The sequence below is a fragment of the Elaeis guineensis genome, chromosome 1 (genome assembly GCF_000442705.2).
Source record: "Elaeis guineensis isolate ETL-2024a chromosome 1, EG11, whole genome shotgun sequence".
NCBI lineage: Eukaryota > Viridiplantae > Streptophyta > Magnoliopsida > Arecales > Arecaceae > Elaeis > Elaeis guineensis.
The window spans coordinates 152,497,464-152,511,043 of NC_025993.2; the positions used below are offsets into that span (position 1 = coordinate 152,497,464).

General features: G+C 37.0%; 1 protein-coding gene across 3 annotated transcripts; it reads right to left on the minus strand.

Annotated features, from left to right (window-relative positions):
* Window positions 1-1,285: 1,285 nt before the first annotated feature.
* LOC105039056 (phosphoenolpyruvate phosphatase) lies at window positions 1,286-10,557 on the minus strand. Of its 3 annotated transcripts, XM_010915035.4 has the most exons (11): window positions 10,340-10,531; window positions 9,510-9,526; window positions 9,222-9,425; window positions 8,616-8,816; window positions 6,323-6,434; window positions 4,546-4,769; window positions 3,996-4,134; window positions 3,109-3,329; window positions 2,779-2,900; window positions 2,505-2,666; window positions 1,286-1,661 (listed from the first exon to the last, which is right to left on the minus strand). In XM_010915035.4, the coding sequence occupies exons 2-11, from the start codon at window positions 9,513-9,515 to the stop codon at window positions 1,589-1,591; spliced, it is 1,464 nt and encodes a 487-aa protein (XP_010913337.1). In that variant the 5' UTR covers window positions 9,516-9,526; window positions 10,340-10,531; the 3' UTR covers window positions 1,286-1,588. The 3 variants fall into 3 exon arrangements, with proteins under 3 accessions (XP_010913337.1, XP_019703961.1, XP_029118549.1); XM_019848402.3 differs by having other exon boundaries at window positions 9,222-9,526; window positions 10,340-10,557; XM_029262716.2 differs by lacking the exon at window positions 9,510-9,526.
* Window positions 10,558-13,580: the final 3,023 nt, after the last annotated feature.

The following is a 13,580-nucleotide window of genomic DNA, read 5'->3' on the forward strand; positions in this document are numbered from 1 at the left end:
TCAGCCTTGCAGACCCTATCATATTGTTGAGTAAATAGTGAAATAACAAACACTTCAACCTGTCACTTCATCCCCATCTGGCTAGAAGAGTCGCACCTTGCAGGCAGGACCAGGAAGCATGTGATGCAGTGATGCCTTCCCATAATGTTCATTGTTGCAGCATTGGTCAGCCTTATAGGGGATGTTGGTGATATATGGTTGTCTACAATTGTGTTGGAGAGGTAAAACGAGACAAACGTATTGGCATGCATAAATTGTCTCCTCATTCCTGTAGCAGCTGCTTTCCTGCCAGTGCATCACTGCTGTATCCTGCACTCCGTACGAGAAAGTTATATTTTCGGTCTTGCTGCGGTATTCGATGCTTCATGGACGTGTAGCCTTTGTGTTCTTGGTTCTAACTAGAAATGTAACTCGCGTGGAGGTTTATTTTTGGGTGGTGGGGGGAAGGTTAATACTAGGTGCATTGTATCTTATTAAATGATGGTTGTACTTTAACCATCAAAAAAAAAAAAAAAAAGATGGTTTTAAATTTCCTGCATAGGAACAGAGATATATGTTGAATTTTGCCTTTTCTTTTCTTTTTTTTTTTTGCCTAGTCTAGAATAATCTTGAAGGTTGTCTCAACACTGCAGAGTTACAACCTTCTAGCCAATTTTGTGCCGCGCAGCCTTGGAATATGGCAATGTCAGGTTAATCAAAGGATGCCATACCGAGTGTTGAAGCTTTATCTGCCAATCTTCATATAGCTGCAGTTTATCACCAATCAATGCTAGCTCGAGGTTCAATTTATGCAATCGCTGTTCCCTTTTATCGGAAATTATGGAGTGACGCCACGATTAACCAAGTTGCTTGGCTGGGGTTCCGAGGTTGTTTGAAGTAAATCTCAAGATGTTCATGATGCTGCGTGGTCATTGTCTGTAATTTTATCGAGGCCAATCCATGACTCTAATTCGGCCACTCTCAAGACGTGAAATTTGGATACTGTCTATAATTGTCTGTGTGATGGCCATTAAACTTGGTCAACAATGAGGCGGTTCTTGCTAGACGCCAGATTTTGGTTCTTGCTAGGTCTACCTACTAAAGTAGACGCACAACGAGTGACCTGAAAAAAAAAAAATTTGATATCGGGCAGAGATCATTAAGAGACTCTTCTTGTTTTAGGTACAAAGACTGGGAGAAGAGTCTTTCACTCTCTCGTGGGCGCGCACGACAAAGATCTAACGAACATTACACTGACGCATGCATAGCCACCAGATTTGACAAACATTCAGAAAATACGCAAGAATAAAAAATTATATACGTTTAATTCAACATAAATTTAGATATTGAGTCATTGAGAAGTGGGAACAATGGTCCAACGGGAGGTGATCTTAAGATACTGTCTTTGCCAAAAAGTTTTTACCAAACTGCGCATGAAAGACCGTCTATTGTACAGAATAAAGTTATATTCAGATTCGCTAAATTAATCATTTCAGGCCAATAGCTAAAAATTTCTTGCAGAAATGTCTGAAGAAAGAACAGATACAAAAACTTCACAGCTTTTCATAGTGCACTCTCAGAACTCTCGTGCAATAGCACCTGAGATTTCTTAGTACGTGGCAATGTAACTGGCTTGGGATCGGCGATGTTTTTTCAATCTCCTCCTCCTTGTGTTGCTTGCCCTGCATTATCCATCATTGGATATGAATCAAAAAATAACAAGAAGCATATGCAGGATCGTACATACTAAATATCAGCATACATCACTAAACTACCACAGCCTCAATTTGGAATCTAGCAAAAACTGTGCCATGGACATCTTGTTCTTACTATAAAACTGCTATTTTATTGCATATGTTTGGTAAAAAGAAAAACTCTCCTTTGATCATAAAATGAAACATGTCAACGTGGAGCATTCTACTAATTCTTTTATTCCAGTTAATAAGAGGGATCTTGAACTAAGAAATAAACAAAGATTGCATAAGGGAAAAAAAGTATCATAGCATTAAGGGCTTTTTGCTAATTAGTCCCTAACACCTTTTAAATTTGTATATTAATCTGTACGTGTTTATATTAAAATCCTTATAAAGTTCTTCGTCTATACACACTGATCAAAGCCTGATTAAGGTTGATTAAAATTGCAGAAGGGCAAAAATGCCCTTGCTATAATAATGAATGGGATATTTGGCCTCTTCTCAAACACTTCACCCTCTTATTGCTTGGCACTTGGCCACTAAGAGACCAACAAATGACGGGCATGGTTTAAAGGGTCTGTTAAGTATGAAGGCAAGGGGCAAAAAATATCAAGAAAATAAGAAATTGGTACTGTTAGGAAAATATGAGCAAGATGTTCAGCCATCATTTAGTTAATTTACCCAAGGGATATATGAGCAATGAGTTGCAAGATTTCAGGAATTAAAATATAAAAACTGAAAAGATAAGATTAATACAAAAATACAGAAGATATCAAGGACTAATCTGAAAAAACTCTAGCATTAATAATTAATTTATTTTATTGCACTTACCAGTACTGATTGTGAAATACAACATGGTCAGTAGGCACAGGCTTCCCATCATCATTTCTGTTCCAGCGGTATAATGCATGGGTTCTGTTCTTCAATTCCAATGTCGAATGACCATAACTGGCCTCCCTAAATGCAGAGTAGTCTGGTTGTGGCTCGGAGAACCTACCCAATTAGGAAAACAGAAAGAAATGAATTTTAAACTGGGAAAAGCCCATCAAGCAAAACTGAGAATTACTGATCATATTGCAATTTTCGAACAACATCTTCCAAGTACCTTACAGCAAGACCTTCCTGATTTCCTCCATCGCCAACAGTTATGTAAACAGGAGCTGATTTGTCGGGCATCGGATAACGACTACCAGACGTTATATTGTAGTTTATATTGGAGATCCTATACTGCAAAAAAGTTTTTTTTTTTTTTTTAAATAAAGGTCTATAGGGTTGATAAATGAAATTAGTAGCACTGAACTGGCGCAACATGAGTTCGTGGATTGGCCAAAATCTCACCTAGTTTCCAGAACACATTAAAAACATCTGTGCCTTCATTAGCAGATGGATAAATTTTATGCACTATTTATACAGCAATAGAAATGAAGAAACTTACCGATCTCTCATAGGCATGGACGTGCCCAGAAAAGACAATATCGACTTTATAATGCACAAACAAACTTTCAAAAGCAGCCCGCATACTTTCACCTTCCATGTAATGTGCTTCATTGCTGTTGTACAATGGGGTATGCATGAGAACAATAAGCCAGGGTGTCTTCTCCCGGTCCACTCGCTTCAGCTCCTCCAGCAGCCAGAACCATTGAGGAGCGTATTTAACTGATGTAGTCACATATTCTTGGAATCAGTACAAACAGGGTAAAAAAAAAATCAACAGTATTAATGAAAGCAGGAAGAGAACTCAGTGACAAGAAGTTAAGCTCTGGAACTAGAAAATGAACCTCCTAAATTTCTCTTATAACCATATTTTATTTGTAAAAGGAGCAGCTAGAGATTAACTTTTTTTGGCATATTAAATAAACAAAACAAGGCTTCTACAGCAATTTTATAAAAGAAGAAGAAAACTTCGCCAGGATATGCTACCTAGATTATTCTAGATATCTAGGTAATATGAACTGGGGAAAAAAAAAGCATGGAGTAAACATAGCCACAATAGAACATGATCACCACCAATCAAATGATGTCTTAGCCAGAATAGAACATGAACATATGATGAAGCAAAATCACTACTGCACTATAACCACACATGCATGTATGCACAATCAGCATGTGCAATAACTAAAAGCACTCGATTTACTGTTAACCAACAAGCCCTATTCCACATTCATTTTGGGGTCAGGCTTAGCATTCCAGTTTCAACAATTAAAACTACCAATAGCCATACACGAATACAAGTAAACTTTCAGAAAACATCATTAATAATACCTTAATAATGAAAATGCTTTTAGTGATGGCAGCAAGGATGAAAAGAAACAAACACATTACCAAATGGAGAATAACTTGAAAGCACGATGATATGAACAGATGCGCGCCTGACTGCATACCAAAGGGGAGAGCTGCTTTTGGAAGCAACATAAGGGGTTGCATACCTATGCTTGTAAGCTTTGAAATTGAAGGTTTCACCCTAGTGATGTTCAAAAAAAAAAAAAAAAGAGTATAAAAAGATGCACGCTACTGTAAATTTTGTGTCGCATTGACCTAAGTAACAAACTTAGAGCTGCCTATGTGCTTAGCAGCAGATAAATAAATGCAGACGAAGGAAAGAGTAATAGAAAATTTTAAGAATCCCACCATTTTAAAGACATAATGCTTTTTTTTTTTTTTCTTGGGTGAGTGAAGTCAAACTTCAAACCATTTAACAAGCATCAGAACTAGAAAATTTATGCATGAGTTTATCAAGATATAAATCTATTTCTTTAGAAAATTGCTCAGAGATAACAGAGGTTACCAACATAAACCAACTGATCCTAAAACTTGTTCAGACAAAATACAGAAAACATGTAGAAATAATAAAGGTGAATAAGAAGAATATTACCAAGTCAGGTCTGTACTCTATTTCATGATTTCCAGCAGTCCAAATCCATGGCTGATAAGCAGCACTACGTTCAACAAACCGGCCCCATGAATCCCAGCGAATGCCATCATTAAATTCATATCTGTCAGCATAAGACAGATCTCCAACAAATAATACAGCCTGTCCTCCAGTTTGCATGTAGTGCTCAAGGGTAGAAAGAGAATTAAATGTTTGACCCAAATCACCTAATAGTTTAATATAAGAGATATAAGTGATATAAAACATGCCAAATAAGTCCAGAACTGGAAGATATAATAGCATGAGATTTTTTTTTTGAATAGAAGAACAAGAAAAATGTTAGTAAAATGATACATACAATCTATGGTATTGCATATACATTATAACTTTATGTAAATGAATTAAAACAATTGGCAATTCAAAACATATATGCACCATCAAACAGCAAAGTGTCCAGACATCATAATCTAATTTATGATTTATAAGTGTCTAAACCTGCTGAATTTTGGCCCATGTTTTAAAATGCATAGATTGTCACATTTTCACACCCTACCCCAATAAATATCATCCATTTGTATCCATTTGATGTACAGGCAAGAAACATTTGGAAAAAATCCATTTTCTGGATTTAGGTGTTGGTGTTATAACATGTTGTGGATCATATTTAATGGTGCGCATCCTCAACTTAAATGGCATACCATTTGTTCTTTACAAATAATATCAAATTCTACCAGTAAGACTCCAACATAAAAAGATACTGACAGAACAAGATTCCATTAACTGGAACATTACACCTGCATAGGTAAATATAAAAATACATAGACATGTAAATACATTAGAATGAGCTTTTTTATCATGAACTAATTAACATTAGAACAAGCCTGACACCTTCAACGGGCCAATTTTTTGCTTCCTACATTGTCCTTGTTTCCTACTTAAGACTAAGTCCTCCAAAATGATAGGTGTTTTCAAATCACTAGTTATCACATCCATCTTTTCACTCTTCTTTGGATGCTCTTTTCTTCCCCCCCATGACTTGAATCCATAAGTCCCTCCTGAAAAGGGTCATCTCTAGCATATATTGCAACATGGACAAACAATCTCAAAGATCCCCACTTGACTTTTATTAGTGTTACCTATGTTTCCTATAATATACTCATATCTGACTCTGCCCTTATAGGCCTCACCAAATTTCAAATTAACCTTCTAGCCTGTGCCACTCATCTTTAATTCTATCCTTTAATGCCAACATTTGCACATCCACCTATAGATCACTATTCTGCCCCTTCCTTCCTCACTGGAGAAAGTGTGAGACCTAAAAAACCCTTTCTTGCAGACTTTTGAGTCAGATGGGTGAGTTCTAGACCTCGAAAGGGTGATGATCTTCCTCATGGCACTTGAAAGTCAGTCAAAGATATCCAACAATACCTCACTCTTTACCATTGAATGCTAAAAAAGATAAAGACCAATCAGAAGCAGGTGTCCCTACTCACTCAGACCAAGATGAACATAAAGAACTGGCATTACATTTGTTTTCTTTTTGATGTTCGCAGAAGTATGACCTACACAAATAATATACAATAACATGTCTCATGAATATCAATAATTCACCAACCCATTTACAACAAGATAAATATCCCAATTTCATGGCTGAAAATTCTTAAACAACTATGACATAGCTAAATCATCAAAATATTCATAATTTCTTGAGTTTCCTTTAGAATAAGTTAAAGAGTTGGATTGGTCATATGTAATAAACAAAAGTTAGTCAAGTACTAACCTATGATGCCAAAAATGTAGGGAGCATCTGGATCAATCGTTGGAGGTGTTTGGAACCAAAATTCACGAGCTGCATCCCCTTTTCCAATCTTGTAGTAATACTTGGTGTCATACTAGAATAAAAAGCCACACCAAGTCAACTTCAAACGTAATGCTTTTTCCTGTTCCTCTTCTATCAGTATAGAACTTTTATTTATCAAGTAAAATCAAAGCTGTTGATGCATCAACTTGAGCTGATATTATATTCAAGTACCACATCTTCATGCGAAAGAAAGATATATGGATTTTTAAATCATAAAGCTTAAAGAAGTTTGGTTAAATGGAGCAGCCTCTTAAACAATGTAATACGGTAATGACTTCTTCATTAATAAAAATCAAATGTTAAGAGTACCATTAAACTTGTGAGCACCACTATTATAAGTGGAGGGTTACTGATCCAAGTTCTGCATATTATTAAATTCACGAGCATCAAGTATATCAAATGAGAGGTTACCAATGCTGCTGATAGCTGAAAAATACTCATGCAATGCAGAACAATTAAACAGTCATTAAGCATTCTTCAAGTTTTACACATTTAAACAGTTTTATTGAGAGCTTGCCAAACCAGTATCGAAGGAGGTACCAGCCGGTGACCGGTTCGGCACAATACAGGTTTGTACCATGCCGTTCCCCAGGCATGCATTTTAGGGGGGGGGGGATACTGACACAAGGAGAGTTGGAGAGGGAGGGAGAGAGGGAGAGAGAGAGAGGGAGAGGAATGGACGGAGAGAGGGACAGGGAGAGGGACAAGGAAGAGAGGAACAAGGAGAGGGAGGGAAAGAGAGAGAAAAGCCGAGGCCTCGGGACTCACCTAAGAGTTTGTGAGGGCTTTGTGATGACGAGGAGGCATCTGACAACAAGGGTCGAGGCTTCGCTTCATGATCAGCATCTGGATTGGGAGGGCATCCAGATCCGGCAAGAGAGAGGGGTCGAGGCATCATGATGGGGATGGGGATTAAGAGAGGAGGGGCAGCTTACCTTTTGCACTGCGAGGCAAAGAAAGCATGAAGGTGGCACAAGAGAGCCCTCAAATACTCTTGAAGCTCTTGGAGAGATGAGGGTTTTTTTTAATCTTTATAACCCGAATCATTGAAATAGACCAAACCATCTCAGTATCAGTCCAATTCGGTACAGGCCGAGCTGCTCAATTCAGGTCGGTTCAGCATTCCTTTTTATACATGTTTTAAAAAAAGTATGAAATGGTTATGCAATAAACAAAAGTTCTATGTAATTTGAAACTTCATCCATTTTATATAATTATTAAGCACATGTGACATAACTAATTGGACTTTATATGTTAATCAATACGGAATCTATGATCTTAATCAACACTAGGAGTAACAGGAAAGATGGCAAATATAAGCAGGCACAGAAATACAAATAACATGTGCATACATACATGTGTATGTACATAAGTACATTAGTACCTCCATATGCAAGCATCCAACTAGGTGCACAAGCATGCAACCGAAGTGTGCAAATGCATTCATTTTTTATGAGTAGACAAAATACACACATGGCACAAGCCTCTTGTACTGCCCTTTCTTGTTTACACAAATTACATGCATGTCATGCATAAACATACACATTAATTTGTTCTCATATTACTGTATATGTCAATCCTCTAATAGAGCTTGAGTCTCAACATCCACTGCCTCAATGCCTATTATTAGATTTCATATGCATAGACGGATGGGGTCCATTAGTCTGACAGCAATGATTCCTAGACCATGTAAAGGTAGCACATGCATCAGCCTGGTCATAAGTCAATGCACGACCAAGCTCCACAATGAATAAGTCAAAAGCATTAGATGCATTTCTTACTTGAATCCAGTTCAACTTTCCCAATCACTTAAATTAGTTAACTGCTGCATTAATATAATCTTAGCAGCTAATATCATGTTTTACATAGACGCAAGTACAGAGTGTATTTATTCTAGAAGTAAAATAAAGTTGAAAATCAAGTGATCATCTATACTAAATAATGCATTTGTTGAAAGTTATACAAGAAAGTAATGCATAAATGTCAACTTAATATTTTTAAAGACAACCGGACATGACAAATTTAAAATGATGATAACTACTGAGATTGAGAATCAATGAAAGTTTCACTCTGATACATATATCAAAAGCAAAACTAGCCAACATTGGAAGATCAAATAATTAAAAAATCATTAAAATGAAGATCCTTCTCTGGCAAAAACAAAATAGCTCATACTCTCATAGTATGAGCAGTGAATACGGTAAGTCATTACCTCAAGTCCATCAACAAGGCAGTGATGTATGTATCCAGATTTATAATTGTAAAATGTATAATTTGTAGTTTTCCCTTGAGCGCTATGTTCATATTTATGCTCCTCTTTACCATATAACACTTCACTGGTCCCAGGTTCAGAGACCGTCACCCATGAAATTATAACAGCTTTTCCATCATAGTCACCTTGAGTAATATGGACCTAAACAATGATATAACCAGTCAGTGCAGGTTTCTTTTAGAAGTAGCAAAGGTCTAAAATTTAACAACATGTAGAGTAATCCAAGAAAAGCAACATAGCATAATTTCCATATGCCTTTGGAGAAAACTCCATGATACAATTCCTAGGCACATTCAAAGGTCAAGCTAGAAGCAATATAAAGATTTTCCCATGATTTATAAAACTATTTCTATTTTAATCTGAGGATTTCTGCATTTTATCATTTAATTATCAGTAAGTTTCATTAAGCATTTATACTCATTCTATCATTTATGCTGCTCAGTTCTTACATATTCCTCTTTTAAACATGCGGAAATTTCCAAATTAATAATGTTTCCTTCAGAGATGCCCATAATCATTAATAAACAGGTAGGTATTTATGGTTACCTGTTGTGGGGCATTGTATCCCTTTGGAATTGCAAACACCTCATTGTCTAGAGGGATGTCCGTAGATGGCCATTCAGACCGGATGAAAGTACTTGTGCGGCCACAAATGACATGGTCCACAGAACATAAAAGAATAAGAGATAAGGAGATGAACAGCAAGCTTTGAAGCTCCATAGACTTTGCCAATATGGTAGCACGTTTAGCCTGATATAGCCAGATCATATTATCATTGCATCGTCGAAAACAAAAGGTGACTCATTAAAAAGATGGCCAAGAAGATCAACATACAGGCATTGTGATGAGACCTGCAGAAAAAATCGAGAACACGAAAAATCATAAATACTACTCAGTGTCGACCATTTTATATCATTTTATAAATGTACAAAAATGAGGTGGACTGAAATATTAGGATTATGTCGCAATGGTGTAATTGAAAGAGCACCGCAAGCACCGTACTGTTTAACTGATACAAATGGGCAAAGTGAACAGAACAGCCGACCACAAAAGTAAAAGTTTTTTTTTTTAATAGTAAGAATAGAAAATCATGTTTGAAGACTATGTATATTTCATTTTTAATCGCAACCAACATATGATCCTAAGCATGTCAGATCAGAAGAAAGTTTCCTTTATCGCTAAATTAGAACCACTGCGACAATTATTGATGGAAGATTCAAGTTTGGACACAATAGTTCATCCACGATGTTCTTAAACCGATGACCCCATTGCAAGTTGCAGAGTGGGATCAAGGAATGGAAAGAACCCTATACTCCTTTAGAATAAAGAAATTAAAGAAAGCAGCACTAATAGCTACCAAGAGCCGAATGAAGATCCAATTCTGATCCGCCTCTGCTACGTAAGCGAGACATGTGACTCAAATTTTGATTGATATCAACAATCCTCCGAGACCACCGAAGCACCAACACACCCACTCAAACATCAAACTCACCATCAAACCCAAAACAATCACTCCCCCACTCTTCTCTTTACGAGAGAGAAGCACGCAAATCATTGGCAGCAATTCAAGGCAAACTCAGCACCAACCAACAACACCAAAACCACCCTCCAAACAAACGCCTCCAGTTACAAAATCAAGAAGAGGGAAGCAGAAGAATACAAACCTCCAACTCCAAGAACCTTGAGAACCACCACCTGGAATCCAAGTTCAGCGGCGAGAACAGATCCGGACGACCGGAGATCCGAAGGCCGGCGTTGAGCGGCGGATGGGAGTAGCGGAGGGACCCAGAGAGAACGCCACCCCTCGCCTGCCCACCGGCTCCAGGTGTCGGAGCCCGCTTTTATATCAAGAACTGGTCACGGTGGGAAAGAAGTTTTGGTTGGATCCGGAAAATAATATCCCGAGGGGCATTCCGGGCATTCTCAATAGCAGGAGGCAGGAAAGAGGTTTTTCCCTCTTTTTGAGCTGCGCCCTTTCGAATCGGGCGCAATCTCGCCGACTATTTCTTGCCTGACATGTCAAATAATATGGGCTTTTTGGTCATTACTGCGATGGTCGAGAGTTTACTTGGGCTTTTTGGTCATTATCCGAGGAATCTAAGTTGCTCTTTTGCTCTTTTTTTTTTTTTCTTTTTTTTTTTAACGAGTAGATTCTAAGTAAACATTATTGGTAGGTGCGTGGGTGACCCGTAACGGTCGTATTAGGAATTCCGATCAACATTCCAACACGCTTCTGCTTGGAATGGCCGGCGGTGGCTATACAAGTGTAAACAAATGGTGGGCGGTTCGTGTTCGGCTCGAATTCAAGTTTAACTCAACTTAATTATTATCTATTGAGCTCAAATAATTTTTATAATTTTTTAATCAAATTTGAATAATAAAATACTCCATCCAAAAACTTACGAATCTATTCAAATTTATATATGTATATATTTAATAATATTATTTTTATTTATAATATATATATTATATTAATAAATTAAAATTCGATTTCGAATTTGAAATCAAGCTTAGTTCAATTGATATTTAAGTTGATCTCTAATTTATTTATTTTTTATCGAATCAAATTTGAATTTGAGATATCAAAATTCGATTGATCTCGAATTAAATTTGGAGTTCAAATATTTTAAATCGAATCGAGTTCAAGTTTCCGGCTACTTAATTTGGCTTGACTGAATTGTATCTCTAAATGATTCAAATATAGAAAGTTGTTATTTTTTTGGATAATGAGAACATTTCTCACTATCCATTGGGATATCCGTTCCGCTACGAAAGACATGAAAAAAAAATTGAGAGAGATTTTTTTATAATTATCTCATTTTTGTGCACCGGTACGACAACAAAATGTAATAAATAATTTTTCTTAGTATTTATTTGATGAAACATATTTATGGACTCGTGATGATCAAAAGAGGATTTATGCAAGTGACTGATGCATGCAAGCAACGAAAATAATTGATGGACCCATTCAGGGGACAAAACTATGATAATGTATTATATACATACCACGTGGTGCTTTTGTACTCCATTTGCTCGTTAAGGGAATTTGCTTATTTTTCAAAGCAAACCAAACCCACATCCAAAGTGCATATCGGACCACAAATTCCACCAACACGCTGACTGCATTTCGGCTAGCACGGCCAAACATGGGCCACCAGGACGCATGTAGTTATAATGCATGTCTGGGGTATGCAATGTCAAAGGCATTAGCTGTCAAAATGTAAGCAAAGTTGGCATAATCCAATCACATGTCCTTACACAGAAATCACCTTCCAATGCCTGCAACCCAATCCGTTGCTTGATTCCCCTCTCTATAATATGCATGCATTAAAAGAAATAATGGAGGAAGTATGATTCTTAGAAAGTAGGAAAAAATCTTTTTTATTTGATTGGAGTATTCAAAGAAGAGAGATTGGAAAAAGATCTTCCGAAAAAAGAATATGGTTCTCATTTTCAAGAGAAAAAAAAGATATACATGGGGAAGGTTGGGTTTTGAAAGGCCTTTTTTTCTGAAACTAGCAAAAAGTTGACTAAAATCAATAACTACCTCAGCCAAGCATGTCCAACAACTTTCGGTAAAAGCATATGTCATCACAGAGTGCTAACAATCCTCTGCTAAGCTAAGCTAGGACATGGATCACAATAAGCAGACATATTAAGGCATTATTTCCTTGTGAATTAAAAGCTTCTTGCATAGAAGTCTAAGTCATGAAGTTTTCGGCGAAAGCATTTAATTCACATGGGGATAATTAATTTCCAAATCCATGAGAATTCATTTGCTTCCAAGGAAGACTCCCTGCTAGAATAAATATGAGCAATATCTCTAGCAGAGATAGATTGAGATCTCGAAAGGGCCAACCCGAGTTGATCAGAACACTGTCCATGCACTTAGGGCCAAGATAAGATCAAGATCATCATATTACCATTAAAAAACTAAGATAGTTGCATGAATTCCAGCTACTATTAGCCATAATAAAGTCAGCCACCATAAATTGAGCAAGATCAAGTGAAGCATCTGTGAATGAAGGCCAATGGTTTAAAGGAACATTAGTAATCCAAGGGTCTGTCCAGGCATTAATTGAATAAGCATTCCCTACCAGCCCACATAAATTGATACTGAATTTTTTCCCTTGGTTACATATTTTGTGCCACATAGAAGATCAATCTTTAGGCTTTCTATAAGAAGTCCACCAGGCAGCAAACTGATATTTAGAAGATACTAATTTAGCCCACAGAGAGATTGGTTTCAAAATTAAATTAGTAGCCAGCTTTAGTTAAAAAACTTACTGGTAAAAATGAATAGATTGAAGACCTAAACCATCTGAGGTGAATAAACTGTCTCCCAAGACAACAGATGCATTCTCTTTGATCTGATGAATGGCCATATAAGAATGCCTAAACTCATATTCAATAGCATTACGGACAGAAATTGGAAGATGTAGACAAAACACAGCATATATAAAAATGGATGAAAGCATAGACTGAGGAAGGTTTGCAATCTCTGTAAAGGAGAGAGACTTCCACTTCCACCCCGTTATCTTGCCCAGAATATTATCCACAAGGGAATTAATATCAGCAGCGCCAAGCTTTATTCAAGCTATAGGGACCCTAAGATATTTCCAGACCCTCGCTTTCTTTTCATACCAAAAAGAATAGTAATTAATTTGTCCTCTAATAGCAGCTGATGTAGAGGACTAAAGATGATAAAAAATTTGGCCAAATTTACACACTGACCGGAGTAATGGTTGTAGGCTTCCAATATAATTTTGAGGCACGAAGTACCCCTGACCGAGGCTCTAATGACTAAAACACAATCAACTTCAAAGAGAATATGGGATATAAGTGGTCCATGCGAGCACGGTCTATGTGCTCTAAGTAACTTAGCTTGTACAGCAGCCGGCAAAG